This window comes from Typopeltis vanoorti, chromosome 7 (assembly GCF_054136105.1).
Source record: "Typopeltis vanoorti isolate ZY-2024b chromosome 7, IOZ_Tvanoo_1.0, whole genome shotgun sequence".
Taxonomy (NCBI): domain Eukaryota; kingdom Metazoa; phylum Arthropoda; class Arachnida; order Uropygi; family Thelyphonidae; genus Typopeltis; species Typopeltis vanoorti.
In genome coordinates this window covers 45,891,799-45,911,410 of record NC_143555.1, presented here as the reverse complement: position 1 = coordinate 45,911,410, position 19,612 = coordinate 45,891,799, and the positions used below count along the sequence as shown (strand labels likewise).

The 19,612-nt window shown below is 37.4% G+C and overlaps 1 protein-coding gene across 1 annotated transcript in view; it reads right to left on the bottom strand.

Moving 5' to 3' along the window:
• The window catches only part of PNPase (polyribonucleotide nucleotidyltransferase 1), a 440,058-nt gene that overhangs the window by 135,404 nt on the left and 285,042 nt on the right, over nt 1-19,612 (bottom strand). The window contains exons 15-16 of the mRNA XM_090395838.1: nt 19,216-19,379; nt 3,688-3,759 (exon numbers count right to left, since the gene is read on the bottom strand). Of these exons, the coding sequence (XP_090251964.1) occupies nt 3,688-3,759; nt 19,216-19,379 (236 nt within the window). The remainder of the gene's footprint in view (nt 1-3,687; nt 3,760-19,215; nt 19,380-19,612) is intronic.

The following is a 19,612-nucleotide window of genomic DNA, read 5'->3' as shown; positions in this document are numbered from 1 at the left end:
TGATAGGAATACAGTGAGGGAAGAAATTTATGAGCTGTCTGCTCGCCCTGAAAGGGCATGGAGTTTATGCATCACTGATGGAAATTAATATGGCTTTTGGTCTTTCGTGTTTGAATAGATCTGTTTCATCAAAGTCTACAGCTTGCTGAACCAGTTCATTGGGGTGTGTAGATGTTTTTAGGAGAGCTTTGTAGCTTTCGCATTCCACGAAATGATCTACAGAGTCTGGAGAGAATTTAATTCTGTTCATCGATGAGTGCAGTGACAATATTTTGAGTTTTGTGTAGGAATCTTTTTGTTGAGCTCAATGAAGGGTTGGATTTGCTGTAATCTTGTAACATATTTGCCAGAGAGGCAGTGATGATAGATGTTACATTTAAATGTGCTACTGGCTGATTCTGCTCCTGTGTTGTCTTCTTTGAGCAGGCCACTTCAGCATATGTCCTTGACTGTTGATGAGAATTTAATCTCTTGGAAGTCTCAGATTGTGGTAGATGAGCATCTGGAGATCTCATTCTAGCTAAAGGGGTAGATTGTTTATTTGGCTCAGCACGTCTATTCTTTGGGTGATGAGTGCATCCTCTATAGTTGGTATGGTGAGGGCAACTGCAGTTAGTACACCTAGCAGGGGTGGTTTTTGGCTTGGTGCAGGTGTTAGTGGGGGTGGCTCTCACCGCATTTCAGGCACCTGTGCTCCGCTCTACATAATTCTGAGCATGACCAAACCTCTGACAGTTGTGGCACTGCCCAGTTGAAGCCCTTTTTCTCAGAGGTTCTGGGGTAATCTGGAGCCCACACACTGATTTTAACTCATAAATGCTTTTGTAAGCATTCTCTCATCAGCTCTAATCATTCTGCTGACTTTAATAGATGGCAGATCCTGGTTATTAGCAGAGATTAGCAGTTATTTCATTTATAGTTATGTCCTCTGAAACACCTACTTTCAGATTCTTCTCCGAGCCAAGGGAGAAGGCATGGTATTGCCTATCACTGGAGTCTAATGCTTTTTGTCAATTTTCTGCAATCAATAATGGTGGAGGGCTGGATCTTAACACCATCATCATATTCTCTGCTGAAGTGTATGGTATTGAAGTTTAGTCATGGTGGACCTTAAAGATGTTCATCTTTGTTTCTCTCAGGGAAATATCGGGAGCACTTCTCTTTAGGGGAGGCAGAGAAATCAGAGATGGGACTTCTTCCATTCCGATGACTTTGGGTGGCTCTGTATCTGTATTTGGGTGGGTCTCTCTGCTACCCTGACAGCAGAGAGACCCACCAAATCTAGTTTCTCCTCCATTTGGTCGGTGTCTTCGTCGCCATCATCATCATCTCCGGACAAAGTGTATAAATTGAGGAAGCTGAGCCACTCAAGCTCGAACTTTTGTAGAAGCTTTTTTAAATAGCTGAGCACCAGCCTTTTGTCAAGTGACTCTATGAAGGTGTCTGGATCAATCTCGCTCATGATTTGACAGTGCGATTAGTCACAAGTGAAATCCCACAGGTCCGGGAACCTGCCAGCATAATCATGTAGACTCGGGAAGTCTACTAGCAGAAATCAAGACGTGTTGTAGTGATATGGTGTGTGTGTGTGTGGGGAAGGTGATGTCGTGATCTTACTTAGCTCAGCACAAATTACCTACCTCCCTAGAAACCAAATATTCACCACTGGTCCTCTTTGCAGGCGGGACCTACATGGCCATTGACCTCATACACATTATGTGCAGAGGAGGAGACTAGGAATTCAAGCTGGGTTGGAGACAGTGCCATGCAAGATTCACGAAACACCTCCAATAGTAGAATAGTGAAACCTAAAAGAATGCAGTTATCTAGTCTCAATCATGACTACCCAACCCTGTGATTTGCAGTATTTACAGAAAACCACACTAATCCGTGATACCAAGATTGAAGTAATGCAAAAGTCATATTTTCATATACAAGTAGACAAAATGTGTCAAATCTTATTACTAAAATACTCTGGATTAGAGATAGATGTGAAAAATTTTCCACTTGGTTATACTATAAATTAAAGATGCCAAGAAGTTATATTCTTGGTTTCATCCTTTACTCAAGTGTAAGCAAACAAAGTTTGCTTACGCTTGCACCCTTATACCAAGGCAATTGATGCAAAGTTATTAGCCTCTATATACAAGTAGCCCAGTCGTGAAGTCAATTTCTATTGACGAAACTTCAATAAAGGTCTAAAACAGTCTGGATAGTTGCCCTTCCCATAATGCATAGTATTATACATGTCTGTAAGGATATATGCATTGCATTATGGGGTACTATATACAAGTAACCCAGTTGTAAAGTGACTTCACATGCAAACTTTGTTTGTTTACATTTGGATAGAGGATGAAACCAGGAATATAACTTCTTGGCATTTTTAATTTATAGTCCCAATACCAAGATAACCTGTGTGCTAAAATTTATATGCTCTTGAACCTTGTAAGTTTCACAGCAAACATTTGCTATTTGGCTATAAAATGTTATCAGATATTTACTAACCTTAATTTTTAATAATTTTTCGATACTAAATATCATGTTCTTTAATTCTATGCTTTATGAAATGTGATTTTAATTTGAATCTGGGCAAAATTTATCTTTTTCAAGACAGAATTTTAGTTTCTACTTAATTCAATATAGAAAATAATAACCACATTCCAATAATGGAATATACACTGAATGTCAAAAAACCTTGTTGCAGTTTAATAACTCTTTCAGGTTTATAAAAATTAGAATTTTTATTCATTCGAGCATACAACTTAATATAATTCAGAAACAGCACTTAATCTCAATGCATTTAAATTAATTATCAGTAAAATGCTCGTCAATTTTTTAATTAATTTACGCAAACATTCATCCACATTTGAAATTCTTTATTTCTTTATTGTTCTTTCTTTCTTTCTTTCTACGATGCCATCATAGCGATCATTATGAAAAAACAGACAGAGTGCAACATATGGGAATTAACTTTGTGCCTCCAGACGAGAAACGAAATGTGAAAGTTCATATATCAACGGACAATATTAACAAACTATTAGTACGTATATTTCTTCACATAATTATAACAAATAATTACATAAATGGGAATAAGTACCTAAATGGAATAAAATCTTTTTCTTAAATTCTAGATATTACAGACCATTTAGAGAATAATTTCTCTTTTACTTCAGGTGAACAATTTGTTAAACAAATATTTGTTTCTTTTTATGTGACTACTAGGTGCAATTCTCTTCTAGTACTATGTAGGTGACACTCTATAATAGTAGTAGGTTCACATTATTTATATTTATTTTGCTGTATTCAATAATGTTTTGCATATCAGTGGTTTGCCATTAAAATCATTTTTATGAAAAAAAGAATATTTTCATTTTTTTTCCTTAGGCAAACTTCTAAAGAAACAGATGCCCCTTACTATGGGAGTCTTTTTATTGCATTCTAAACTTTAGCCATAATGACAAAAGTAAATCCATTGGATAAGAATTTTTTTTTTTTTTGTCTTCAGAAAAATGAATGATGATAAGTTTGCTTCTCTGTAATAATTATAGTAGGTGTTTCAGTTGAGAGTTTTTCACTAGGAGTTTAGTAACACTCTTGGCCTTGTGCAATGTAATCCTTTACATTATTTTTTTATATAAAAAAGTGAAGCATTATTCATAAAGTTCATATTTTTAGTTTCAGCTTTACCTGTAATGCAGTTACTCCTTTCTTTGTCCCTGCAAGTTTGAAATCCATGTCTCCCAGATAATCTTCAATTCCCTGAAAATTTCAAACAAATATGTTGCATATTTGAGAGCCATACTTTTATGCTAAGAATTAGGAAGGGATCATTAATGGTAGTGGTTATTGTTTAGGACATATATATATATATATATATATATATATATTATTATTTTTTTTTTTAAGTCCTATTAATTTTTGATATTACATAAACAAAATTAAATATGAAAGTACCTGAAATGGAGATGAAAGTACCAGTTATTTTAGAGAGCATTAGCATACAACAAAATATTAGTAGCATTATTTTCCCAGCTTCCATCAAGTCAGAAAATTCACTGCAGGAGGCATCAAAAAGCAGTTACGGACCACAAATGGAGTATTACTTAATTTGGCAAAGCAATCCATTCACTCACCGTGAAAAAAAAATTTCCTTTACACTTCCTTACTCATATGGCCTTTATGAAGTTTTCAGGGATGACCTCTTGTTCTGCCACTATTATCCTGTGAATAATTTCCTATATCTATCTGATAGGCTTCTTTCACCAATTTATGTGTCTCAATCATATCACCTCCTCTCTACCAAGATCTGCAACACCACACTCTCTTAATCTATCCATATACTAGAATTCCAGAGTCAGTCTTTGTCACTCATTTCTGCACACACAAATGTTTCCACATTGTTAGATATCCAGGTGACCAGAGCTGTGCACAGAGATCAAAATGTGGCTTGATTAGTGCATGAAATGGAACTATCACTTATTTGAATTGAATTATAATAGCAATTTTCTGGGTAACACTTTTACAACTTTAGCAATGTGTCCCAGCAACTTCAGCTCCTTATCTACCAAGATCCTTCATCACATCTACCTGCTGGAAGTCCTTTCAATATAATAAATCTCACTCCATCTTTTCTGGTCAAAGTACATTTATCAAATCTACCTGTAAATAACATCATACCCAGAGCTTCCTGACATGAAAAAAAAAAGATTGGAGGAGGCAGCAAAGCAAATCCAGGAAAATTCTACAGTTATAGCTAGTAGAAGAAAGGATGAATATGGAAAACTGATTTTATGAAGATGATGCACAGGTCACATCCACAGAAGACCCAATGGAAGTGTTCAATAAGTAGTTTGTTGATGTATTTCACAGGCTCCTGCTCTATATAACTCTTTTGTTCACTGAATCTTGCCCACCCAGCCACTTCTCACATCAAAACCACATGATCACAATCCCCAACTGGTGGTATCGTGGTGATATTTTCTATTATCACTGTAGGATATGATACTGTTAAATCCAACTCTAGTGCCCTATGTGTTGCTTCACCTACAAGTTATAGTTATCTCAAAACAGCCCAAGGAATTCGATCTCCTTACTCACCCATTATTTCTTGCTTCCACAGTTAAAGCTGCCTATTATTATCACCTCCCTGTCACTTGCCAGTCTCATCTACCTAAACATTTCAGAATCTTCTCCCTATACATTTTCCAACCTGACTAAATATCTAAAATTCTTGCTCACCTCAGTAACCCCCCCCCCCCAATCCTTTCTGTCTTTTCAAAAAATGATATAACTATAATTCTATTCCTGTCAGTATATCATCCTCTGTCAACCATGTCCCAACGACACTAACAATTTGCAGAGTAATTTTTATCAAAGATACAAAGTCTCCTTATTCCTACTACTCCTTGCATTGGTGCATACGCATTGCATAGTGGCATGCCCATGGTCAGTCTCCTTTCCTTCCTACAATTCCCCATCGTCTCATTTGATAAGCCCTTTGACTATGTTGCTCTGAAGAAAGACATTCTTGGATTCTTATCGTTCATTCCGTCACATCACAGTGTGAGATAACATTGATCCTGACAGTTTTCACTCATAGTCCCACCATCTAATTTTTGTTTCCCCTGCCTGTGTGCATGTGCACGTACACAATTCTTTTCTCCACAGCTAATTCCAGCTTCACAGTGCTCCTATTCAAATGCAAACCATCCCCAGTAAACATCTCTCCAATCTTCTTATTTATCTCACATATCACACACACACACACTCAAGGCTTGTCTCTCAAATTTTGTCACTCAAAATTCCCCCTGAGAGGGAGAATTCACACTGTTATACAGATCATTTGTTTCTACTCAACTCTTTTACACTTCCTTTCCTCTCCACAACCTGCCACTTTTCTTATCATCTCTCTCTCTCTCCTCTCAAACACATCATTTTCACATCTTCAACCATAAGATTTCTTGCATTCTATTATAGATTTTGTACCTTTCCATTATTACATGACACCTCCAAGGAGTTCAAAGACTCACCGAGGAAGGGCAACTACTCTTACAACTCTCTGTCTCCACTGCTCAATCCACCAACTACAGCGAACTTCATCATCTACGTCAATGCCATCTACTGACCACTAATATTTTCAAACAATCACAAACATCCATGCCCGTGGCAGAATTTGAACCAGCAGCCTTTTGGCTGAAGAGTGGATATGCTAACCACTCAGCCAACCAATGCAGTCATCAATGACTCCTCTTCCACTGGAGCCTGCCTTTTTACACTTTCAAAAACCTATCTCTTCTCTAAATGTCCTATGTCACTTTACACCCTTCTTAATTCATTTCTCAACCTCACCAATTCATTCATTTCTAAGATCCCTTAATTTCTAATAATAATTTCTACTATTCAGTCTTTGTTTCTCTGCTATTCTCGTCTCTCACTCTTTCCTCTTTCTACCTTACCAGTATCTACTGTGTTATTCATTACTATTATACCAGATTTGTTCTGTCTTACCTTCAGTCTACCTGGGTTTAATTCACACTATCATCATTGTCTTCTTTCACAAGATCGCTTGCTCCCTTTTTCAGAACTTTTTTCTGTTCACTCACTACTCTTGTATCTTAAGCTTATCTTTATTAGCTATAAGATAAGCAGTCATTCTTTTACTTGCGTTCCTGCATTCCGCCCTCATTCACTGATACATTACCATCCAATGACTCCACATTCAAGTAGCACTTTATATATTCTCCTTCCAACTTTAAAAACCAATAACTTATTAAAATAACACAACAAATACACACAGCATGTAATAACTTTTATACACCCATAGGTGTGTCAAGAATCAGAGTTAATTTTGGTGCTATTTTTTTTTTTTTTTTTTGGGAAGGGGTGCATATGTCACCTATTTTATTGGAGTTGTAGCCATCGGATAAAAAAAGTGTGGCATACATTGATTTCAGTAAAAAATGTTGTATCATTGAAATAAACAGTCCATTAGTCCTGTGTTAAAGCTGTTTTAAAGATACTGCTGGGTAATGGTATTACAGTTTATGTCAGTCAGCCTAGGCATCCCATATAAACCTTCTCTATATATATTTTCTATACATAAAATAGCAGTCATACATTTGGAAAATATATAATGAAAACAGCAGAGAATGATTTCATTTCTTAGTCTTGAGTTTTTTTGGAGGCAGGTAATTAAATGCATTAAAAATGCATCTAATGTGTCTGGGCCATGAGACTGCATTAAAGGAGGAATGGTTAGTTTGGATTTCATTGGCATATGGGCTACTGAGTCCATACTGCACCATGTTAGTGGTTTTGAAAGTACCTATGGTAAAATTCAACTGGTATAAAAAATAAATACTTCTGTCTATAAATATATTAATCTGACATTTAAAAAAATTTAAAATTTCATGCACCCTGTTATGTCAGAAAGAGAGAGGAAATCTGCATGTGACCATGTTGTCACCTATTGGTAAGCGTGATCATAAGGGCTTGACCCGGGAGGTGGCTAAAGGCGTGGAATTTTCGATTAAGACAGGGTATATGTGGAATTACCGTGCTGGCAAGTATGACAAGCTTAGGAGATTACTTGGTTCAGTGCCATGGCATGTAAAACAGCAAGGGCTGGATGTCGATAGAGCATGGGAAGTGGTCAAGGAGCATTTACAGGAAGGTTCTGGCTGATTGTATACCTAGGATCTGAATAGTAAAACAAGTAGGGGTTAAATGGATGAATAACACCATTAAGCTTGAGCTGCAAAAAAAGAAACAACTGTGGAGGGAATTTAAAGAAAGGGGTGACCTGCAGGCACACAAACAGCATAAAGCGCAGGCCAGAAGGGTAATGAGTGTGGTAAAAAAAGCAAAAGCGGATTATGAAAAGAAACTAGCTATGCAAGCTAAAGAGAATCCCAAACAGTTCTTTCAATATGCTGCAAATAAAAGAAAAACTGTACACGGTAGAATGATTTTAAGGAATGCCGATGGTAGGGAGGTCACTAAATCAGTTGATATAGTGGAATTACTGAGCGAGCACTTTGCAAGAGTATATCATCCAGGTGGTGACATTGAAAGAATTAAGGAACCATTAGTTTATACAGGAATTCTGATGAATGAAGTGGAGGGAATAGTCTATTACAGAACTTTAATGTGAATACATCTGTGGGATTGGATGGTATACCGGAACGGGTCTTACGTGAAGCGACTAAAGAATTATCAGTGCCCTTGACCATGTTGTTTAATCTGAGTCTCAGGTCTGGTTTAGTCCCGAAGGTGTGGAAAGAGGGGAAAATAGTTCCACTGCATAAGGAGGATCCAAGACTACGGTTGCAAATTACCGACTGATCAGCACATTGGGAGTCGTTGTCAAGGTCTTGGAGAAAGTAGTCAAGGGAAAAATACAGGAATGGATTGATGAAAATGAGATACTGTATGGGGGACAGCATGGCTTTGTGAAGGGTAGATCATGCCTCAGTAACTTGCTCACGTTTTATAACACAGTGACGGCTGAACTGGATAAGGGTAATCGGTTTACAGTGATACTGCTGGACCTGGCTAAGGCCTTTGACAGAATACCACATGGAATTCTAATCCGTAAACTGCAACATATGGAAATGGATATAGGGTTGGTGAGATGGATAGGTGGGTGGTTGATGGAGAGATATCAGAGAGTAGCGTATTCAGGAGTAGAGTCCAAAAGACAGCCTGTGACTAGTGGTGTGCCGCAGGGTTCTGTTCTTGGACCACTGCTGTTTAATTTGTTCATTAACGATATAGGGAAGGATCTAAGAGGAACAGTTCATTTGTTCGCTGATGATGCAAAGTTGGGTAGGGCAATAGTGAATGCAGAAGATGTCAAAATCTTGCAGGATGATTTGGATAGATTGGAGTTCTGGGCTAAGGAGAATGGATGTCAATTTAATGTGACAAAATGTAAGGTTATGCATTTTGGGGTGAAAAGATTAGCAGCAGTATATCATATTGGTGGAACTGTACTCCAGGAGATTCATGAGGCCAGGGACATGGGAGTGTTGGTGGAAAGGGAGATGAAGTTTAGGGGGGGGGGGGGGGCATATTGCAAAAGTGGCTAAATCAGCTCATCAACTCACCTGGTTGTTGAAAAATACTTTGACGAGCAGAGACAAGCAAGTTATTGTTCCTCTGTACTGAGCCTTGATAAGACCTCATCTTGACTATTGTGCCCAGATTTGGTCACCTAGGTTTCTTCTTGATGGGGAGGAGGTGGAGAGGATCCAGAGGCGAGTGACCAAGATAATAGCAGGTCTATGGAATGAACCTTATGAGAACAGGTTGAAGATTTGTGGGTTGCAGAAATTGGTTGATAGGCAGAAAAGGGGAAATATGATTGAGACAATCCAATTGCTGAAGGGTTTCTATAGGATTAATTCAGAGGATATTTTTGAGATCAGGACTGGTGGTGGTGGGAGAACTAGGGGACATCTATGGAAGCTGGGCAAGAGTGTGGTTAGCAAGGGTGTTAGAGCTGGGTTCTTTACTTAGAGAGTGGTGAATGAGTGGAATAAGCAGCCAGAGTCTGTTGTGGGTGCTATGACAGCGAGTGAGTTCAAGGCAAGGTATGATAGATACTGTGAGAATGTCAAATAGTTGTGTGGACATGATGTTTAGGACCTCCCTCGATGAGTCTAAGAACTCCCTGGAGTCACCCGTAATAATAATAATAATAATATATGGCTCAGCCAGAGTAATCAAAGTGAATAAAGGACAAATGTCAATCCTGAAAATTGTGATATCAGGATATGACTGGATAAAAGTTACAATACTCATACAGAGATGGGTTCTCAATTAAAAAAAAAAAAAAAGCTATTAAGATGACAATGTCCTATGTAGGACCCAGTAGGAATAGTTTCCTTTCTGTGATTCGACTGCCAATATTAAATTACAAGCTTGATTTTAATTAAACTTGATCTTGTAATTAAATTAAATTAAACCTGATTTTATAATTAAATTTTCCTTCTCTTTCTCTCTCTGCCATGAGAAATTAATTTTTTTAACTGCCTGTCTACAGTCTGTATAAAGGGTACTGAAACAACAACTGGAGAGAGAGAAAGAGAGAGAGAGAATCTAACCTATCAGTCCATTTTCAGTTTTATTTCCCTTGATTCCAAGCAAGCAAGCTATATGCCATACAACTCAGCAGGTAACTTATTGAAGTAGTAGAAACATTATGAGTATTATATGGCAAGCTAAGTCAAAGTATGAAAAGAAATTGGCTGTGCAGGCTTAAGATAACACAGAAGAATTTCATTATGCTGCAAGTAAAAAGAAGAAAGTGGAACACTAACTTTACTGAATGCAGACAGTACCCTTATGTCAGAATCAGGTACAACTGTTCAACAAATGAGGGCTCAGTCTGCCAAGATCTATCAATCTAGTATATATAACACAGAATATGCTGCTCCCACTACATTGGATGAAAAGGAAGTTGGAGAGCTGTTGCATATCTTGGATAACAATTCAGCAATAGGGACATGTGGAATATCAGCACATGTGCTAAAGGAACGTTCAACTAAACTTGCTAGGCCCTTGACATGTTTGTATAATCAGAGTCTCAGTTCAGGAAAGATCCCACAGTAATGGAAAGAATGTATGATAATCCCATTGCACAAGGGTGGTACAATAACCATTGTATCTAACTAATGATATATTAGTATCATTAGTTAGATACAATAACTCTGAAGTGTCTGTAAAGATTTTAGAAAAGTTAATAAGAGCTCACATACAGATATGGGTTGATAAACAAGCTATACTTTGCAAGGAAGAGAATGAGTTTTTACTAAAGAGAGGGCATGTTTGAGCAATTCGCTCTTATTTTATAATAATGTTACAGCTAAGTTGAATAAAGGGAATGGATACACTATGACACTGTTGGATTTTGCTAAGACTTTTGATAGGATACCATATAAAAGGCTGTTTCATAAAGTAGCAAATATGGGGATTGGAATATATACTACTGACTTGGCTAATTGGTTAATTGATAGACAGGTATCAGAAAGTGACATATGATAGATGGGGGAAGGGGGGTGTAAAATCTTGCGAGAAATTATTTTTTTAGAGAATTTTTGCTAAATATTTTACAATTTTTTTGTCTGAAATTATAAGAAAAAAATGCACTTAGTTGTAATATAAAAGAATAAATTACTGTTAGAATGCACCTGCACTTTGGACTTGTTTGTAAAAGCGGCCAGCAATGACGTCAAATCGTTCATTACTTCTGGCTAATCCGGGAATACTCTTACTTAAGAACAAAGGAAGGAAAAAGGAATAAAAGGCAATGCAGCACATGGTTCTGGGCTTTTTGGTCCTTGGCTCTTCACCTACGAGGTCTGTGGGAGCTCCTTCTCGCAATCCAGGAGAATTGTTTTCCCGCTGTCGTCGCCCGATGTTCACCGCTGCCAGCTCGCTCTAGGCTCCCAGTAGCTATGGCAGAACCCCTAGCATGTCTGACGAAGAAAAGTTCTCGAGAATCGACCGGACGAAGGACGTTCCAGTTCCAACGTGTATAATGGAATGTACGTCGGACTTTCCTCTTGAGATCGTTAGCAAGTAAGCCATTAATTTGTTGCAGTATGTTATGTGTATGTAACTTGAAATCGTAAAGGATTGAGAGGGGTTACTTGTTAACTAGCGGGAAAAGTGAATGTGAAATAACGGAAAATTATGTATTGTTAAGTATGTCTAATTCACAGGTTGATTGTCATAGTGTCTGAATTAGTGTCTTTTAAGTTTTGAATATATTGGAAGAAAGTTGAATGTAATCCCTCATGGAATACTTATGCATACTTGTAAGCCGAGTTGTGTCATAGAAGACACTTTTATATCAAGGCAAACCAGGGTTTTTCTGATAGTGAAAGCAATATAGTTTCTGTTGCTCAGATAGCAAGTAAATTTGTGTGTTAAAGTGCTTTTGATTAAGTTAATCTTTAATTAACTTTTATGTGCTCTGTATCACATCTTTTAGTTTGATAATAAATATGTTTTTGTTTTGTAACTACCTGGTTCTCATTCCTTAGCCAATGCACTATCCCGAAAATATTAACGAGCCTGTGGGAAAAGAATATAGTAACGAGCCACGACTTGCATATAAAGATATTGTATAGAGGTATTAACTTAACTTTTGTCATCTTCTCGCCATGACTTTCAAACATAAAAAGATCAATTAAATGGCACAGTCGTTATGAATAAATAAATTTCTTAATTGACATTGTGCGATTGCGCAGGGAGTGTCACGTTAGATAGACTTACAACACGAGGTCTAACTAACAGCAGAAAAAGGGGAGCAAGAATAAGTTTAAGTAAGATCACAGATAAGCAAGCCAGAATAAGATAAAGTTAAGAAAAGAGATATTTTACAGGGGGGGGTTAATCTGCTAGATTTAAGGTGACCAGCGTTACACCCAAGAGATCACTTCTTGAACTATCATTGTTCTATCTCTATATTAATATTGGGAAGGCTCTGACAGGAGACGTTTAAATATTTGCTGATGATGCAACTATTATGCAAGAGAATCAGGGATGGTACTGATATACAGCACTTACAGAATGATTTAAATAGGCTGGAAATGTGGGCAAATGATAATGTCTATCAGTTCAATGTTAGTAAGTGTGAAGTTATGCAGTTTGATGTGATGAGATATCCAACAGCATATTATACTGATGGGATTATGCCACAAGAATTGATGAGGGTAGGGATCATGGAATTATGGTGGATAGGAATTTGATGTTCAAAAGTCACACAGCAAAAATTGCAAATACAACGGGCCATTGGGCTGAAAGTCTTCTGATGTAAGTCTCCCAAATTTGCGGCAATCTCAAGCAACCAAATTTGTTGAGGTTTGATTGCTTGTTTCTTAGAGCTGAGGCTGATTCTATGAATAGTCTTTCAAATTTGAATTTACTACGGTGTATTACTGTGGCGTGTATCCAGAGCATGGTCTGCCAGACCAGAGTGGCTGTACTGGTGAAAACCGGATGTAGTCCTTGTGTTCTAAAATTTTGATATTCGCTGTCCTGCCTGTTTGGACAAAGTAGGACAACTTACAGCTGCAAGGGACCTGGTAAACATCAGGTAGGTCTAGGGGAAGTGGTCGGTCTTTAGTGGAGCGGATAAAGGACGCAAATTTTCTATATGGTCTGTAACACAATGTCAAGTAATTTTTTTTTTAGGATTTTGGTAATTTTTGGGAGACTTATATCACAAGACCTTTCAGCCCAACAGCCAAGAATACCTACAGAGCCCGCTAGGGGGGGGGGGGGGGGGGGGCGCACCATCAGGACTTTTAGGAGAAACAATAGCTTCCTGCTTCATTCTCATTTACTGTGTGTAGTACCTGCGTGCACGTGACTTTATTTTAAATTCCTGTGAAGATGGCATCCAATATTTTGGCAACGTGACGTTGCCAAAATATTGGAAATATAGATTAAAGTTTAATTTAATTCATATCCTGTGTACATTGTAAATTCCTTAAATTATTTAATAAGCATATTTAACCAACATCTAAGCCTTTCTATGAGAATTACTATCGTCCACGGAGATTCCATCGCACGCAAGGCCTGCCATTACGGTAAAATGAAGCTGAAGCTATCAAGTCAACTGATCCGCCTGACCTTCCTAAAACGCTGCCGGGATAGTCAGGTCATCCCAAATTGTGTTAAATTCAAGCACTGTTTATTTTCTCAAAAGGCTCTCCGAATTTATAACCACGCCAGCCAAGCGAGAACAAATCGCCGCCATCTGTTTTCTCCTAGCTGAGGCAAACTTAGCTATTCAGGGACTCGAAAAAGAGCTTTCCAGCAAGTTAAACCATGAGCTTTGGTCAATTTTATACGACATCTCGTGCACTGCTACGGATAAAGAATTTAAAAAAGCACAAGGTCGACATATCAAGAAATTTGACAAATTAAAAAAGGACATGACCTCCAAACCAAAACTTCCTACTGACACTGTAGTCAACCTTTCTTCAGTTAATTTGAAGCCTGAGGCACTCAACAGTCTCTCACGTGGCCACAACTTTGCTATTGCTCCCAGAAAATTACTGGCCGAGGATATAATGATCCAAATTGAACGTGGGATCTGCCATCTTCCAAACCACGTCGCTAACGATATTAGACTGGATGTAGCTTGTGTTCTCACCAAAGCAAGACCACCAAAAAAAACCAACATATCCAATAAGGAATATAAATCTCTGCAGGAATTGTAGAAAAAACAAAGAAATAGTAATCACCAAAGCAGAAAAAGGTAACCACAGTAGTACTTAACCAAAAGGATTGCACAGGTAAGCTTAATGCTCTACTATTAGATCGGACTACTTACCTCCCTATTGAGTACAATCCCACCAACTCACAAATTAGAAAACTTCACAGCTTCCTTAAGAAGGTCACTTCTTGGCCTGTAGAAGTCACTAAAAATTAAAACCGTTTAATTCCATTACCCCCCCCCCCCGGCCATATATATGGACTCCCAAAAATACATAAAGAAAATGTGCCATTACGTCCCATAGTAGATGGCATCGATTCCCCCCACATAAAAATTAGCTAAACATTCAGTCAAAGCACTCACACACTATACTGGCAACACACATCACACATAAAAAAACTCGGTAGACTTCAAAGCCAGTATAGAAAACCTTACACTCCAACATACTGGTCACTTTTGACGTTTCCTCCTTATTCACAAATGTCCCACTCAAAGAAACTTTAAGAGCTAATCCAAGCTAAATTTCCTCCCGATATCTCAGCCCTATTTCAGTTCACAATGAACTCAGGTTATTTCATTTGGCAAGGAAAATTCTACAAACAGATAGAGGGGGACAGCCATGGGTTCACCACTCTCCCCACCCTTGGCCAACTTTTTTATGGAGACTTTTGAAGAGAAAGCCTTAAACTCTGTCCCCCAAAAAACCAACCACATGGCTCTGATACACTCCTCTCCTTACTAACACTTAAACAACCAACACCCCAGAATCAAGTTCATCCTGGAAAAAGAGAAAAACAACAGCCTCCCTTTCTTTGACACACACTAGTCACCCACCAGCCTTATGGAACCTTGTTTTCTCAGTTTATAGAAAACCCACCCATACAGGCAGATACATTCACCAACAATCCCCCCCCCCCCCCCTCACAACAATATGGAGTTATTAAAACACTACACAACAGGGCTAAACTTATCTGTTCAAATGACAAAGCCCTAACCACTGAACTAAATCACATCCTGAACACTTTCTCAGGCAAAGCCTACCCCCCCCCCCCCCAAAAAAAAAAAATCCAAAAAATACTAATACCAATTATCCACAACCCACCTCTTCACAAAAACGATTACTCTAAATCCATCACCATTCCCTACATCCAAGGCACCTCGGAAAAAATTAACAAAATCCTAAAAAAACATGACCTGACCTCCTGTTACAGGCCAGACAGAAAATTGGCATCCCTTATCTGCTCCACTAAAGACCAACCACTTCCCCTAGACCTACCTGGTGTATATCGGGTCCTTTGCAGCTGTAAGCTGTCCTACTTTGGCCAAACGGGCAGGACAGTAAATATCAGAATTTCAGAACACAAGGACTACATCTGGTTTCAGCCACTCTGGTCTTGCAGACCATGCTCTGGATACACGCCACAGAATACGGTGGAAGAAAGCCATGGTAATACACAGTAGTAAATTCAAATTTGAAAGACTATTCATGGAATCAGCCTCAGCCCAAACCTCAACAAATCTGGTTGCATGAGACTTACATCAGAAGACTTTCAGCCCAACGGCCAAGAATATCTACATAACCCACTAGGGGGCACCATCAGGACTTTTAGGAGAAAGAATAGCTTCCTGCTTTGTCCTCATTTACTGTGTGCAGTGCCTGCATACACGTGTCTTTATTTTAAGTTACTGTGAAGATGGCAACATGACGTTGTCAAAATATTGGAAATATAGATTAAAGTTTAATTTAATTTATATCCTGTGTACGTTGTAAATTCCTTAAATTATTTAATAAACTGAGATATTAATTTGTTATCAACCTTATCAGAATGTATCCAAGGCTACAGAGAATACTATAATAATACTATATGCTAATATAAAACATGTAAACTGAATTATCAAATTACTATCAACAATTTCATTCCAAATCAGTAAGGTCCAATTATGTCAGATCTTGCCTTTCAAACATATAAAGCACAACTAATTGCAACAATTCACCTAGATCCTGATCTTCCTCTGGGTCATTTTCTTGGCATCATAAACCTGCTATGCTAGCCTTTTCTCTCCCATTCTATTCATGTCACTATACCACTCCAGATCTGTCTGTGAATTTTTGAATGCTACCAATGTCTAGTTTTCTTCAAATATCTTCATTTGTAATATGACTCTATTACTAATGCTATCTGTTTAACTCTGTAATTTTCCTCAGAACTTTCACACCTTAGTTGCTGCAGATATAAGAGTTCTGAGATAAACTGAAGGTGACTCCCCACATTACAAACCTTACTTCAATTATCTATTTCAATATTTAATTTACCAATATAATTAAATGCCTAAATAGATGAAATATTTTAAAGTTTGAAAAGTTGCTTAAGTTTAAAAAAAAATTTTTTTAATGAGAATGCAATATATTTCAATGTTCCTGACTATTTTCATAATTTTCTTTTTATTGCTAATTTTTATATTTTTAATGCAAATCTGCTACAGCAGTTACATAAATCCAATTCAAGTAGACATGACCTGGATTTAATTAGGAATATGATAACTGCATAAAGTAAAAAGCTGAGCTGAATATCTCAATGGATTTAAATCCACTTTCTTGCATAATGTGATCCATATAAATGATGACAGAGATGGCATGCATCCTTGCCTTACACATGCTTGATGAGAAGAATCATGGCAGATTTTAAGCCAGCTATTGGCAATTAAGTCACTCTGAAAGAAAAACAGAATTAGAGACTAGAGGATTTTCTTTAAAATTTCACAAACTGGAATTGCAATTATATAAGATGTGTCTCTGAAAATGAATTTTTAAGAAAAAGTGAAATCTGTAGCAGGCAGATTAACAGTAATTAATAAATGGTACCTATTTCAATGCTTAAAAATATGCTAAAAACAAAGATTTCTAGTCTCAAGGACATAAGTAATATGATAAAATGAATTATTATTATTCAGAAACAAGTGAAGGAGTCAAACTAAACAGCAGAGTAGTGTAGAGTAATCGATGAAGAACTATATATACCTGTATATCTCTTCATTAAACTTGTATAGGAAACATACAATCTTGCAATCTTCACAGATAAACATTACCAGTAAAATGGGCCATACGAAGAGCTCTGATCCTAACTTTTGACATAGCATTATCATAGGACATCACCTCTGCACCAACTCAGTTCATGAAATTTTTGCCCTGTTCAACTGTGAGTGATATTATCATGAAATGAGAATGCTTGAGAGCAACAAAAGCACAACTGCAATCTGATAGGCCACATAAAATCATTGAGTAGGACTGCCAAGTGCTGAAGTATGTGGTGCAAAAAAAAAAATCACCTGTCCTCATTTGAAACACTTGCTACTGCATTCCAAACTGTCTCTCTAAGCAATGCCAGCACTACAACTGTCTGTCAGCAACTGAAGAACATGGGTTACCATAGCCATGCAGTTCACACACAAGCCTAACATCAGCAAAGGCAATGCCAAAAGTCAAGTAGGGTGGTGTAAAGCTTGCCATTGAATTCTGGAATAAAGAATCACTCTTCACCATCTGGCAGTCTGATGAACGAGACTGGATTTAGTGGATACCAGCAGAATGCTGCCTAAATGAATGTGTTGTACCAACTGTGGTTTGGAAGAGGCATCATAGTTTGGGTAGGGTAAGATTCCAGCAATGGGAAATTTTAATGCTGTGGCCTATAATGACAATTCTTTGTTTTGAAATTTATGACAACAGTTTGGCAGAGGCCGTTTCCTATATCAACATGACAATGTCTCTGACCACAGAGCAAGGTCTGTGAAGAAATGGTTTTATGAGATGAGTGTTGAACAATTTGACTGGCCTGCACAGAACCATGATCTCATCCCCCCCCCCCCCCATCGAACACATGTGAAAAGAACTGGAATGCCAATCGTAAGCCAGGCTGCTTCACCTTTCTTCTAGAAGAATGGAATGGAATTACTGGAGTAACATACCAAAATCCAGTGGAAAGCCTTCCCAGACAAATGAAGGCTGTTATAGCAGCAAAGAGTGGACAACTCCATATTAATGCCTTTCCTATTAGAGTAAGAGTTGGGATAAAGAGGTGTCTGGACATTTCTAAGCAGACAGCACTTCCTATTGGAGGTTACTTGCGGGTAAGACAGTATTTATGATCAGGGTAAAAGAATTTGGAAAAAAAATATATATATATGCCACTTGCAAAAAAACTTCAGAATGTTATGGGAGTTGAAAGAAGAATTATAAAGAACTCAATTTAAAGAACAATTATTCTTTGTAGTGTTTTGCTATGAGGGACGGGAAATATCATCAGCATTAACCACCAGTCTAGCAGACTGATGGTTAAAGCTGATGATATTTATTAATATGTAAGAAAATTTAGTAACAGAAGAAATCAGTGTATGAATGATTAATCTTCTGTGTTTATAAAAATTTGATCTTGAATTTCAGTAATCAGAAGACCACAGATCCAAAATAGTTTCATATTTATTCATTTGAAAGTTACCTAATTTTATATAATTATAAAATATCCTTTATGTTTCATTTTATTAAATTTATATTTATTTTGTCATGAGTCAATCATTTCCTGGCTTCTAAAAGAATTAAGTTTAAAGGCATTGCACCAATTGGAAATTCAGCCTTGTGATTTTTCCTTAACCCCTCTCAGCATAAACTCAAAAATGGAACACAAAATTCATACATTTGACAGAACTGCAAAATGACACTCTTGTATTTACACCCCCCCCCTACCTTTTTAGAGAGGAAGATGGAACAGGGAATTTTATGTCATATACACAAATAAGATATCTATTTTAAATATGAATACTTCAAATTTTAACCACAGTTGTGAAACTCTGTTAAAAATGAAATGAGAAAAAGATCTGTATAAACTGCTATTCTATTAAAAGTTCTATCACCTGTTAATGAAATAGAGAAAAAGAAATTATCTACCATGGAGAACTATCAGCTATGAATCATATTTATAACTTACCAGGATATCACTCAGTAACCGATAATCTAGAAGTTCACGTGGGTTTTTAGGATCAAATTTAGAAACCAAACCAATAGCAACTCCAGCAGCAGGGGCTGAGACAGGAACTCCAGCATCCATCAAAGCTAGGCTGCCTCCACAAACTGATGCCATAGAGGATGAACCTGAGCCATAAGAAGTATATAAGTAATGCAAACAGAGAATTTCATGAACTTCATAATCTTCTCATACATATCATTTACCACTACAAGCATCTTTTAGTGTAGCAAAATCCATCTGGTGCTCACTATAATTCACTTGGTAAATTTTGTATAATGGTGTGCAGCGCATTGTTATCACCTAGCTGGTATCACACAGATGATATTTTTCATGTTTCTACCATCATTTACGCTTATGT